We start from the raw sequence: 14786 nt of genomic DNA, 5'->3' as shown, positions 1-14786 counted from the left end.
CCTTCTGGCTCATCAGCGGGACTATTTCTGTAGTATCCCCGGTCACGCTTCATCCATCTGGGCGGGGCCTCTCCTGCCTTCTTAAGTTTTATCTGCATCTGAATTTAAGCCTATCTATCTATCTATCTATCTATCTATCTATCTATCTATCTATCTATCTATCTATCTATCTATCTATCTATCTATCTATCTATCTATCTATCTATCTATCTATCTATCTATCTATCTATCTATCTATCTATCTATCTATCTATCTATCTATCTATCTATCTATCTATCTATCTATCTATCTATCTATCTATCTATCTTATATAACTAACTAACTAACTAACTAACTAACTAACTAACTAACTAACTAACTAACTAACTAACTAACTAACTAACTAACTAACTAACTAACTAACTAACTCCAAAGTATAATAAATTAATGAAGTGGAGGAGAGAGCACGGCTCGTGTATACAATGAGCCTCGAATACATGCACGAATGAAGTATTCGTCCTCGGAATTTCATTCGTGCAATTTCATCCATGTATAAAGCGGGAGGAGGGCCTATTTTTCGCTCCTGCTGTTGTATATATGTCATAAAAATGTCTGTGAATCTAATGCATAATCGGCCAATGTAATTCACAACTTGTGAATGTACTGCACAGGGATGGTTCATACGCCCCTGCCACCCTCCACATACAAACACACCCACGAACATAGAAGTGATCGGGCCTCCCAGAAATAAAATTCCGGTTGTGCGCTTTGTCAGTTACCCTATAAGCAAACCACTTTTTCATGCACACGACTATTTATACTATGCGTAAGTGTATGCGTGTACGCATTGTTTAGCGTTGTCTCGACAGCTACACAGAACAATAAAGCGCAGCTTCCTGCATACGAGGAAAGCGGCATGTGCAAGTGCCGTGCTTTGACTTCACTAAAGCGTTATATATAATCACTCGCCATTAGCGGAGAGGAAACAGTTTAAACCAACTTGTCCGCATTAACCTTTCTCCTTGTTCCTGCGCGCGGACTAATTCGTCCCTCAGGCGCTCTTAAAACGTGCCCACCCACCGAAGCGTTTCGAGACATCGACCACAAATGGATATATAGCTAAACGACCACGCCTCCGTGAGCGAGAAAAGCGGTGACAAAACGTCCGGTCGTTTTCTCACATGACCCACTTTTTTTTTTCAGCATGCAGCGACGCAAACTGAGCTGCTAGCGAAAGTAAACAAAATGAAAAAAAAAAGGATTGTCCTCCACCGTCGGCGACGGCAGTATAGGCCTTGCACCGCGAAACAATGGTGCATTCAGTGCCGCGGCATCGCGTACAATTGCGCAGAAAACGAGTTCTGACGTGGTAGTTTAGAGGGGCCGCAGCCGAGGAAGAGACGACTCGTGTAGTACGTGGTGCCGAGACAATGACAATCTCGCCACATTTAGTATGGTGACGTGGACAGAGATAATTGGGGTTATTTCTTTGCGGGATATTCCAGCCGGGGGGAGAGGGAACCCTGAAATTGAAGGCCACGAGCCGAGTCTTTCTTTCTTTCTTTCTTTCTTTCTTTCTTTCTTTCTTTCTTTCTTTCTTTCTTTCTTTTTCTTTCGTTCGTTCGTTCCCCATTAGTCGCCAGTATCCGCAGTGAAATCGGTAGTACTTAAAGAAAAAAAAAACACTTTTTTGCGTATAAAAAAAGTGTGGATTCCAGAGACGGAATCAACTATAGACTTTTCGTTCATGTGTAAGTGCCGTTCGACTTCGCAGGATGGGCTGCGCCAACTTGCTCTCTTCGAACACTGGCGTAAATCACGAGGGAAGGTGGGAGGGTGTACCAGGGGGTTTCTTTCTAGCCACCCCCCCCCCCCCCCCGCTTGTGTTCATTGTGGACAGGGTGGGGGTTACACCCCTTTGCCAGTTACCCTAAACAAACCACTTTTTCATGCACACCTCCTTCAGATTTATCTTTCAAACGTCACGCGCTCCGTAAAAGCAACTCAGAAATCTGAAGCTTTTCCAAAGAGCAGAAACGAAGCACCAAAATGAAGGCAGCTTTTTGTTTCAAAAGGCACTGTAAGCTCAAGCTTTCTGACGTGCCGCAAATGTTTATTATGCTGGGCTTTCCTATGCCCTGGCCTAGCCAGGTGGAGAAGATTGGGGGGGGGGGGGGCGCTTCGACTCCCCCCCCCCCCACACACACACAATTGCTACGCTCCTGGTTCTCTGACCCAATATGCGTTGTTTCCGTTCACTTGTAGTGGCCGCCAGCCAGGGCCTTGGGTCCCGACCGAAATTTCCTTTTCGTCTCTCTGGAAGTGCGCGCGCCCCTCTCCCCAGAAAAAGAAGACGCGCGTACTCCGGTTTTCCTCCAAAGCGTTCGCGCCACTGTCCACGAAGAACTCTCCACCTCCCTCCTTCCCTCGTTTTTTCGCGCGCGAAGCGGGGTGCGTACGAGCTTGCGTGCGTGCGTGAGTGTACGTGCGTAGACACTACACGCTGTGTGTTGTTCACGGCCGAGCCTTCCGCCGCCCAATCGCACCACCACCAGCACCACCACCACAAACATCCTAGCAGGAAAGGAGAAGGCAAAAAGTCAGACGAGTGAGAAAACGAACCTCGGCGTCGGTCCCTACCAGAGGCTCACTTGTCGTGTGACTTCTACGGAGCCCCTCTAAACACGCTCCTCGGGAATTCGCTGTCTCCTCCGCCGAAAAGAAAAAAAGCACAGGTGCGCGCGCCCCCGGGCCAAACAAAAAAGAGTATGGTGAAGTCCACAGGACAGGTAAGACCTGCGCTCCGCGGCGCTGTTTTTACGTGCGCTGTTCTTGTAACATGCGCGACTACCGAGAGGCTACGGCAGTGTCGTTTTGTTTGTTGTCGCGGCTTAGCTCTTCGCTCGCTCCGATAGGTCAGCGATAAGGTACCAGTCGTTTATCTTGAACATACTGCATGCTCTTAACCGATGCGCCTGTGCCTCTGGCCATGCATTCTCGCACGTTTGAGCCACAAAGGAGGTCGTGGTTTGAGCACACGGGTGCTTATGTGACAAGCAGATCAATTTCGAAATATACGAACTGTTTCAATACGCGTGCATCGCTTGATGTGTATACAGTTCATGCTACGATGTCTGCTCATCCGCTGGCGTCGCGGTGGTCTAGTGGTTATCGTGCCTAACTGCTGACCCGAAGGTCACGGGATCGGATCCCGGCTTCGGCGGCCGTGTTTCGGTGGAGACGAAATGCTTAGAAGCCCCTGTATTTAGATTTAGGTGCACGTTAAATAACCCCATGCGGTAGAAATTTCCGAAGCCCACCACTACGGCGTCCCTCATAATGATATCGCGGTTTTGGGACGTGAAACCCCTGCAATTATTATTAGTGCTTATCCACCCGAGAGTGTGCTAAAGATAGAACGTGATCCTGAGCAGACCACGCTCTAAAACGGCGCGCGGCGTGATGACTGGCTCAAACAAAAGGTGCCGCTTCCACCGATACCGGTACTCGACGTCACTGAGGTCATGAGCGGGCATTTCGGACGCGACAGCTTTTGACCTTGTATTCAGTACTTTCGTTGTCCATGTCCAGCCCTCGTCTTTCCGGCGCAACGCTGTCAATTTCAACGTCATATTTCGTCGTGACATGACGGGGCTGCCATTAAATTATTTAGGTTAAAACGCAAATAGGAATCTTCTTGTTTCTTTTGTTTGTTTCTCTCTAAAGCCTTCTGCAGATCCGCAACAGAAAAGCAGGTTTGAGGCCAGTGATATCAGCGAAATTCACGAAAGGACTTAGGAATGGGAAAGAAGGTTCCAGGGTCGAACAGAAAAAGAAGCTACGGTTACAAACGGATACCAATGAGAGCGGAGTATGTAGGATAACCAAACAGAAGCGGCAATTTAGACGCGGCACGTAGGCGAGAATGTTATGGGGGAGGGGTAGCCTTTTGAGAGGCCTCATTAAGGGACCCGCCCTTCTGTAGCTTCGAGGTCACTTCTCGGCGATCCGAAACCGGGGTAACAGCAGTGCTACAGGTGAGCGAGCAGCGAGCGTGTGGCCTAAAGCGCACCCAGTCCATGAACCGGACAGCCGCCGCTGCAGAAAACCGGGCATGCAAGAAAAAAAAAATAATAAATGCAGGGGGGGGGGGGCATACTTCTATTTAATTGTATACCAACGGGAAAACAGAAACAAGTGTCCGCATACCTGTGTAAGGTTCAGCTGCATATGCTATCGGCCAGGAAAAATTAGCGCGAACACTGAGACGAGAGGTGCACAGAGCACGTGGAACACATACACGAACGATTTTGTTCGGATTATCTCTTCCCGCTTGGTGTTCCTGGCCTCGTGCGGTCCATATCCACGGTCTTGTGACGCGCTCTGGCGAAGCGATATCCGTATTCAGTGTACTTGTACCTACGTGTTTCCACGGCAACAACCCCGTGTGATTATTTGAGGGAGTTAAATGAATTGAAACAGCTATCCCTTATCGTATTGATCTGCATGGGGTCAGCACAAACTCTAGGGTTTAGAACATTATCATCTCGCATGCACTCTTACGCCCTTGGTGACATCGAACGCTACTCAATATGGAGCGTTCTGGATGCGATGCAGAACCCTAAACGTTAAAATAGATGGACTAAAACGCGAGATATTGCCCCACAAGCGAGTGCAACTGACATTTTATTCCCGCGAGCACAGGCGTGAAAAAGGGGGGAGGGGACAGAGAGGCGCTCCCCCTTCCTTGTCACCTAAGAGGGGGGGGGGGGGCGCAAAGTCTGCCCCATACATTGACTTAATAGGGGGGGGGGGGCTTCGATGAGCCTTCGCCCCCCCCCCCCTGAATGGGAGCCCTGCGCACGCCTGCCCGCGAGGAGTACATTTCGTATTTAGGAGAGAGATGCTTCGGCTCCTCCCAGAGTTCCACCATGATACCGAGTCAGAAATGTGCGGGTCAAAGTAATTTGAATAACGCATAATGCGTTGCTGGCAAGATAGAATGTCATCGCGTTTGATAGGTGGCGCGCTTGGGAGGAGCAAGTGTGCCGCCAATATTTGCAAGACTATACTGCGATTTGAGGTTACAGGAAAGACGCGCTAATTTCTTCAACCCATAAGGAAACACGGCGCAGCGTCGGATGAAGGGAGGCGGAAGGTGCAAAATGGAAGATAACGGAAAGGACAGGCCACCATATATATGACCCTGAGCCGTGCTCCCGCAAGAGTTGCAAAACGTATACAGACCATGCTTCTCAAGACAAGTGTATACCACAAACCACCGATCGCCAGGTGGATACCCCTCTTACATTCGAAAAACGTGGTGAGTTCCCGGCGGTAATGGGTATCCAAACATCAGTATCACACGAATCGGAGGCGTATACGCTTTACCATTCACTTCACAACGTCTGACCAACCTGCAGGAAACAACGCCAAGCCACCGATATTTGGATGTCGTCGTCCGCATGGAAAATCGCGCATATCGTGACTGGCCGGCCGAATAGCAAGCGCGATTTTGTACACTGAGATGCACTATCAAGTGAAACACGTGACATCAGTGTTGAACGCACGCGAATTTTCCTATCTGGCCGGTGTACAAGTCACCTGCTTTGAAGCCGATGACTTGTGGTTTGGTGGGTCTGGTATCCTTAATTATACTAAACTAAAATTAGCGCAGTTTGCACTAATTCACGCAAGGCTGGGTCACAGCAGAGCTGGTTGGCAAGTTCCAGCTCCTCTTGTTATAACCACGTCCACCTGTACAGAATGCTTTGGCGGTCATTGAGCGCGTGCCGGTTCACAATGATGATAACTTTCTATCTATATACGACACACGGCAAACATCGGCTAGAACAGCTATGCTGTAAAAAGTTTTGCTAACTTGACCAAGTAAGTCCATGAAGCCCGTCTTTCATTTTCTTTAATTCTTTATCAACCACGCAGCGTACGTATCTGACCACTGCAAAAACCACCATGCATCTCGATTAACAGTCGCCATTGAGCCCGACTCCGTGGAACAATTATGGAGGGATTAGCTGAAGCGCAAGAGAGGCGAGCTTCTTTGTGTGCATCCAGTTATACAACTGTGCAGCGCAACTATCAAGTTTTGTGCAGCACAACTTCGTATATATATCGCGTATGATCAAGGACCGACTATATGGCCTATATACGCGCTATACCGTTCGTTATATTCAGTTCCCAGTGCACTTCACAACTGACCGGAGGACTGGCGAGAACTGAGGCTTTCGAGAAATGGGCCGAGGACGCCGCAGTGAAGCTCACGACCGTTAATTATTTACGCGCGTGCTCCTTCGTGACCGATAATATGAGCGACACAAAAGCGCGTGTGTATACATGCAAGTGCACGATATGCATTGACAGCAAAAATATACGTGCTCGCGATGGCGGCAGCGCGGTGCTTCGCTGAGCATCGTGCATGCGCAATTGTGCAGATACAGAATATTTCTGAGGGGGAAGGGGTGGGGGTGAGAGAAGGGGTCAGAAGTTTGATACTTTAAGCTGACTATAATATGAGGCGTCAACACCCACACTCAGCTTGCACATTCAAAAATTAAGGGGGGAGGGATCACTGCAGCATATCCGAACCCCACCCCCTCTGGATGCGCCCGTGACCGTGTTGTTTTTTGTATACGTTTAAAAGAAACGACGTTGATACTTTTTTGTCCTTAATGAAATAAAAAATTAAATGAAGGAGTTGTCGCCATTTCTTGGCGACGGCTACCCCTTTCACTCGTTTGTTAGGATATAGTAAAATTTAAGCTAGAAAAAGAATATATATACATATACACAGTCCTGCATTTGGTGAGTTCAAAAGTTGTCGCAATTTCTCTTTCTTCCTGCGCGTGCGTGTGCGTGTTGTGAAATGTATAACGCGCAGATAATGCATCATAATCGAATTGCCACACCACCCTCCTCCTTTTAGTTACACTTACTGGGATTAAGGCGCCGATCGCAGACCAGCGATGAGAACCGGTTCAAGGATTTATTCCGTGCCAGAAGCTCATTTGTGACACGTGTAATGAGTTGTACGATTTGTTGCGAGATCAACGAACGCGCTGACGGTCATATATAGAAATTACCCCCCTCCCCTCGCCCCGTATGTAGCGCTATTTCAGCAACTAAACAAAAGATTGTCACGATCGCCGACGTATAATACATATTCACACACCCGTTGGAGTGGCTCAAACATGCAGGTGATCTTTTTTTTTTCTTTGTCTTAAGACGTGAGCGCTCGTTTTCTGCGCATGCATACTTTCTCAGCGCATATCTCGACATCGCCTCGTTTTCACCGACGCAACGGCGCCGCCTCGCACACGCGATCGCAATCTTTCGGAATAAGTGGCGTTTTTCGCGGATACTGCCAGATCTCGACAGGCGGCATGCTTGTGTGAGGAATGCGAGTGTTGGTCATTGTGTACATGCGTATATATTGTTTTACACACCATGTATTCGTTGACTCATCGTCGTCGCATCTCGCGCTTTTGATGGACGCTGACCATTTTAGAACTTAGTAATTAAATTTTGTAGTAGCGAAAAGACGACTTGTAAGCGCGCGCACGTCTTGCCTTTATATATAAATCCGGTATGCCGCGGCAGAATTTGCAATGCATTCATATTGGCACTCGCGTTTATCTCGTTATTGCGATGTGATTGGGTTTCGCCCCCAAAACTGTAACCACCGTTCGGCATAGGCCGCGCCAATGCTTGCGAAACTTCTCGATTGTTTTAGATCATTCCAGTAAGACTGCGCGCACGACACGAACGCGAGCCCCGGCGACAACGCAGAAATTTTCGAAAGTTCATGTATAAAAGATGACTTCTTCCGTCGACGATGATATTACCGACAGCGTGAGAATTGCTTGTACTTCGAGTTAGTTTTCTGGGCAGGTTCGCCCAAAAGAGTGATTGCCGCCTTCTTCACCGTCATTATACCACGTGACAATATTATACAGAGAAGCAGAATGAACATTCACTACGTATTGTACAACGTACATTATCACTCGAATGTATTACGAGAGTACGGGGAACACGATGAGCGCGCTTTGCTTATGCCAGAGGAAACGTTCGCGTGGCCGCGAAAACGCACATATACACTACAAATACGCGGAGCGCCTCACAGGGATTTCGGCGTTAAGATTTGGTCCAGTTACATAATTAAACTTTAACAGCGCCGGCCTCCACACATAATGAAACCAGGGTCTATAAACCTAATTAAACTATAATGGCGTCTTCCGATATTGCTTCGAAGTCCTATACTTGCCCGCTCTTAACTTCGCTCAAGTTCGCAGCGTCGGCAGTTCTCACTGTTGATACTGTCTTGATGGTAAATGCCGCATTCTTAGCGTTGTCCAAAAGACTACGCTGACATCGCCACACACGGGCAGCACGACAAGGACTTCGGATAACTGTGTGACGTAATGAAACCGTTCGGAGCCAATTATATAAGTGCGCTCAGCCGGGGACACGGAGCGCTGCGGTGTCGTGACGCGCAATCGTCCGATCGGTGATAAAACCGGACGACTTGTGGTCGTCGTCAGGCTTAATGTTGTTGTTGTTTACGCTCACTAAGTAGCCCGCGCTGATGTCTCTGCAATCACCCGAAGAAAGAGATTTCCAGAGGGTGCACCGTACGAGTGATGATGTTTGTGATCAATGCATCGCTATACTCACTAATTGTGAGTCTATATTTCAAGACTTACTGGCTCGCCAGATGTTGTGTGCGAGACGCGCAGACTGGCCCAAATAACACGTTTGCGTTGCGAACAAACACGTCAAACTCACTGGCAAAGCCGGAGGGGGTGGGGGAGGTCATTTTACTCTTCTCATCTCGGTACAAAGCCTCCGAGATGAAGACACGTTTCGCGACTTTTCCGCTAGGGGAAAGGCGCATGCGCCGTGGCATCGTGAAAAAAGACGGATTTTTTCATTTTGCATGCGTATATACGCGTGCACACATACAAATGCGCGCACGAACAGACGAAGTGTGCTTGAGCCCCTACCGAAATAAATTTCTGGCTATACGCTCGTGGTCACACTACTCCCTGCGAATCTGGAACGTATAATAGGACAGACTTTGTGATGTGGAGGACCGTAAGAACGGTAGTACATAACCTGACCTGTGTATGTGGTGTTTACAGCAGAATGCAGTGAGAGAGAGAGAAAGAGTGAGAAGAGAGAGAGATTATCTTGAATAACTGGAGAGGGTATACGACCTGCCTTTAGAACTTTCATGCACAGATGAAGCAAATAAGCAGAAAAAAAAAGTTAAGGAAGAAGAAAGAAAGGGTGGGATGAAAGGTGCCTTAAAAACAGACAAATATACGCACATACAAATGTAACAGACTCGGCGCATGTTTTTTGCACTCCATTTATCGTCCTTCGTTTTTAGTGAGAAAAAAAGGAGGGGAGGGGGGGCGGTGACGGCTCTGTTCATTTGCGCCGGTATGGATGGCAGGACAGGTGAAATCACAGGACCACACAACGAGGGCAAATATGCATGCGATGGACGACTAACATTTGTGCTTTAATATTATTAGAAAATCTTTGAACAACATTCGCGGTTGCATTACGTTCATAGCAGGAAAAGCTTTAAAGGACCCCCCCGGTGGGGTGGTGAAAGGGGGGTGACAGTTCTTGGGATACCCCCGCTATACGGTTGCTTCATTATGAGGTCGTGGTTTCCATAGGCGTGCGCACAGGGGGGGGGGGGGGGGGAGCAGGGGGGGGGCTGCCGCCCCCCTATTCACCTAAGAAGGGGGGGGGGCAATGTCAGGCCCACACATTGACATAATGCGGAGGGGGGCGCTGCGATACGGGGGGGGGGGAGGCGCAATGTCAGCGCCATACATTGATATAATTGGGAGGGGGGGGGCGCTGCGACGAACCTTCGCCCCCCACCCCCTGAAGAGGAACCCTGCGCACGCCTATGGTGGTTACGGAACGTAAAATAGCACGCAATTTACTTTTGTTATTTCATATACAGCGGTCGGGCTATCCGTGTTATCTTGTAGCCCTTTCTTGTGAAACCGACGTGCGTTTATTTTTTTTAGCTCAGTTTATGCATACAACTCGTGGTTCCGCTTTTTTTTTAAGCTCTCGACGCGAGCAGGAACCCCGCCAGCCGCGGAGTGAACAAACGAACGAATACGAACGAACTTGAAAGAAGGAAAGAAAGAAAGAAAGAAAGGAAGAAATAAATAAATAAATAATAATAAATAAATAAATAAATAAAGAAGGAAAGAAAGAAAGAAATAGAAGAAGGAAAGAAGAAGAGAGAAAGAAAGAAAGAAAGAAAGAAAGAAAGAAAGAAAGAAAGAAAGAAAGAAGAAAGAAAGAAAGAAAGAAAGAAAGAAAGAAAGAAAGAAAAGGCCATCCGGGCGACGACTAGACTGCGTGATGTCCATAATAAATTGGCGATAACAGCTGTCAGCCACTTCCGCGAACACACGGATGTATGTACACAGGCATGCACGCATGTCTGCTGCGTCCTCGACATTGAACAGAGGCGAAGAAAGAAGGAAACGAACGAGAACAAACAACGATAGCTAGGAATAAGTATGCGGGAAAAAGTTAACCGAGCGAAGGCAAACAAAGCGTGTCTTATATAAGACACATATGCTTTCACGAAATTCACACAAGTGTACCCTCGTGAAAAGTTGTTGCGACTTGTATACGAATGAGTGAGTGAATAAACTTCATTTCCCTTTTCATGAAAGGGGAAGGGCCGGAGGGGAATTGCCTTTGTCATTGACACCTTCAAGGAAAATACTATACGCTATATATGCCCGACGCTATACTATACGCTATATGCCTCTGTACATGGGCGTGCGACAATGGCCGCCGAAAGCACCTGATGTTGCATTCCAAGAGCTGTTTACTTCCCATCTTTGATCCTGGAAAGCCAGGGACCAAAGGCAGGCCATTGTGGGAAGCACTTCATCGCTCTCCTCATTTTAACTTTTTCACCCATATGAAGTGAGGCATGTTGTCTTTTGGACTCGAGCAGAAGAGGGGGGGGGGGGGTTACAATGAAACTTTGCTCCCCCCTTCCTCCTAATGGGGAATCCTGCGCACGCCTATGACTGCGTACCAATTCTGACCAGCTGGCATAGGAGTGCGCACAGGGGGGGGGGGGGGGGGGGCGGCCGCCCCCCTAGTCACCTAAGAGGGGGGGGGCGCAAAATCTGCCCCATAAATTGACCCCCCTAATCACCTAAGAGGGGGGGGGCGCAAAATCTGCCTCGTACATTGACTTAGTAGGAGGGGGGCCGGGGGGGCGCTGCGACGAACCTTCGCCTCCCCCCCCCCCCCCCTGTTGGGGAACCCTGCGCACGCCTATGCCATCTGGTGCGCATGAAGACATCCGACACGAAAGTTCTTACAGCGACAGCCAGTAAGTTTAGTGCGGACGTGGGGGAGAGGGGTGGGCATTCGCACGTCTGCGACCTCCATCGATCCAAAAGACGAAATGCGCGTCCGCTCCATCATGACTATTGCCACATGAATGTGTGGATGCGAAACGAGCAAGAAAAAGAAACAAATTCGATCCTTCACGTGGCGAGTTACCGGATCTCGCGTTCGCACGCCCTTCTCGAGACTCCGCCGTTGGCCCAGTTCGATAATGCAAACTACGCTGCCGCGGCTGGACTTCTTGTTTTCTTTCTCCAACGCGACCGCCTTCTCGCGTAAGAACGATGCAGCAAACTACAACGTAAACAATAAGAAACGCAGATAAAACGAAGTGGAGACTGGAATGCAATCTGTCGCCGGGTTAAAAGGGTTGAAGAAAGCGGCAAATGGAAAAGAGAGTGCTTTGTACCGCTTGAACCGTGCAGCACTGTGAAAGGCAGCGTAAACCAATGAAATATAAAGAATTAAATCCTCGGGTTTTTTCTTGCCGCGGAACGACGACCTGAATATGATATGCACGCCATATATACAATGAGAATATCTAGAATAATTTTCGACTTGTTTGGAGTTCCTCAACGTGCATCTGAATGGACGGTTCTGAGCATTTATGAGCGTATACGTAAGCGCACATGAACGTTTATGCGTTTCGTTCCCTCGATACCGTTAACTCGTGCACGTACCTAGCATATAGTAGCAACACCATAATCGCTAAAATTTATCGTCAGTTAATAAGACAGCCTTTATCCCTAATTCAAAGAACTTATCTGTTGACCAACGATTAATAGTACCTTTATGTAAACACACGAATAATAATAAAAAAGGGAAAGAAAAAAGACACAGCAAGTGTATTTGAACTCTTTATGATCTACAAAGTGTTGCGAATTCATTTCATAAGGGATAAATGCGGTACTAGCCATAGCGATGGACTACAAACATCTGAATTATATATATTTTTTTCGTTCGTATAATAAATTAACGGAAAACTTGCCGAAGTAGTTCACAAAAGCGCGATTTCATATACGCCCATCCGTTGTCTCGAGAAAGTTTGTGGGCACAAGACTTTAATTATCATCGCTCGATTGTTTATATCGTTCATATATTATCAAATTTATGAACGACAGAAATTCCGCGTAAGGGGTCTACGAGAGCTTGTAGAGTAATATAAATATAAATGTTTATATTGGATTTAAATAGACAGACGAAGCATCTTCAAATTCTGTCTGCGCAACGGAGCAAGCTGAAGAATGTTCTGTTTAGTTTGTTAAAGGTTCCTTCACTAATGGCCAAGGCATTTTGTAGGCGCGACTGCCTGCACGATTCGTACGTATGCAATAAAACCGTCAAACTGTTGGCTTGGCCGAAGGGGAGGGGGGGGGGGTCAACGCTCTCTAAATTTTTCAATTATACATGTGCGTATATACACGCACACATACAGACGCAAGCACGAAGATACATTTATTTATTTATTTATTTATTTATTTATTTATTTATTTATTTATTTATTTATTTATTTATTTATTTATTTTCAAATACTGCAGCCCAATGCAGGGCTATTGCAGGAGTGGGGTACATACAATAGGAAAGAATAACAGTAACAGCACAACAAGTTCTTCTTCAGAACAAATATCGCCACCTCTTGCGCACAACCGGGTACATAAATGAAAAGAAGAAGAAGAAGAAGAAAAAAGGACAACAGTCATTCAAGTGCCTCCAAAAAATCTGACATATTCATTTCACGAACAGAACCGGGTAGATCGTTCCAGTAGACAATAATTTTCGGAAAAAAACTTGTATTTGAACATATTAGTACGTGCGAAGAATGGCCTTATGTTAAGATTGTGACCACGTCTAGTTGTAAGAGCATTAGCATACACGATGTAATTATCATTAGATAGCCGGCATGATGAATGAACATAAGAGTGCAAAAGTTTCAAAGAGTCAATATCACGCCTAGCGCACAATGGAGATAACTTCAAAGATTTCATTGCAGATGAGGGCGAAAAATCATGGTCATAGCGATGAAAAATGAAGCGAACAGATTTCCTTTGGACAGATTCAATTTTATTCACGTCACACACTTTGTATGGATTCCACACACACGAAGCGTACTCTAATATAGGGCGGATCCGTGTTATAAAGGGTGGTTGAACACCTCACCTTCCGGAAAAACACCCCTGCGTCAAACGTGCACCAGCGTGTCTTTGCGTAACGTTGTATGCGTATACCTGCGCGTGGTGTACTCAGTGCACGAGTAAGTTTGTCAAGCTCCTTTGATGCAGATTAGCTAAAGGTTGCATCTGTTTATGAAAAAGGCTGGGCGTGGTTGGGTTGGGATCAACTCAAGTTACTCAACGAGAGTTATTTCACATTCGGAAAGACCCGCGTACTACAAGCGTGTTTTCACTGTTTACGTGTTTGATCAAACTAAACGCACTGGTTTGACACCCTCGCATGTTCACGTTGTGACGCACGTCCTGCGAGCTCTCAGCTTTCCATACAGCGATCACTTTTCGTCGCTCACATGCAGTAAGCACCGTCGAAACGGGGTCAGTTGCGCGCTTGCGATGTAAATGCCACATAGTTCACTCCAACCTCTCTGTGGAGCGCGTTCGATAAACTCGCTCTATAATCCTGAAGCCTTGCGCAACGCAACAGGTTTGGTGACCATGCTGGTTAAGCCAGTAAGCAGGCTTAGATGAACACTTATGACTTACGCTTAGAACCTTGCAAGCGAACCCATATCCCGTTAAATATTGCATACACTTATGCGGTCACTAAAGTGAAAGAGGGCAAATACCATCAACAAAAACTACTAGGCCTGTTAGGACTGGCCTGAAACCTTATCCGCTTCCTCGCTGATATAATTCAATAGTTGAATACTAGTCTATAGCTTTCACCTCCCTGGTTCGAATAGTCTGATGTACTCCGCACAAAAGAGCTTCGAGCATTGCTGCATTTCCAGCGCTTAAACGAAATAGGAAAAAAAAAACATGCAAACATGGAAGGAAAAGGGTACAGTAAGAACCAGTAGCGTAGCCAGAAATTTTTTTCGGGGGGGGGGGGGGGGGGGGGAATCAAAATACTTTATGTATGTTTGTGCGTGCGTTTGTATGCATGCGTGCATACATGCACATGCAAATTTGCAAAATTGCATGTGCTCAGTACATAACTAGCCCAGCAAGCTGTTTTGAGCTTCGAGCATACCGCCTGCGGCAAGCAAAAAAGTGTGTTTCTGAAGCGTTGTGGAAGTTTCTGAAGCGTTGCAGCTTCCACAACGCTGCACGCTTCTAACGGTGCGCGGAGGAACGCAATCTGCATCGATCAAAGCCGACTGGAGAGAGGAATACGACAGCGACTTCGAGAAGCGAATAAAGTA

At 47.1% G+C, this 14786-nt stretch overlaps 1 protein-coding gene across 2 annotated transcripts in view; it reads left to right on the top strand.

The window, feature by feature from the left end:
• Positions 1–14786, top strand: part of LOC119396636 (glucose-6-phosphate 1-dehydrogenase) — a 35116-nt gene that overhangs the window by 8074 nt on the left and 12256 nt on the right. Inside the window, exon 1 of one of the 2 annotated variants that reach the window (XM_037663923.2) lies at positions 2734–2769. The exons of the other annotated variant lie outside the window; for it this stretch is intronic. Within the exon in view, the coding sequence (XP_037519851.1) occupies positions 2749–2769 (21 nt within the window). The 5' untranslated portion in view covers positions 2734–2748. Of the gene's footprint in view, positions 1–2733; positions 2770–14786 lie in introns of those variants that run through there. 2 annotated transcript variants of the gene reach the window in all.

The sequence above is a fragment of the Rhipicephalus sanguineus genome, chromosome 6 (genome assembly GCF_013339695.2).
Source record: "Rhipicephalus sanguineus isolate Rsan-2018 chromosome 6, BIME_Rsan_1.4, whole genome shotgun sequence".
NCBI classification, from domain to species: Eukaryota; Metazoa; Arthropoda; class Arachnida; order Ixodida; family Ixodidae; genus Rhipicephalus; species Rhipicephalus sanguineus.
Note: the sequence above shows the minus strand (reverse complement) of the source record. Positions and strands in the feature narration are given on the sequence as shown.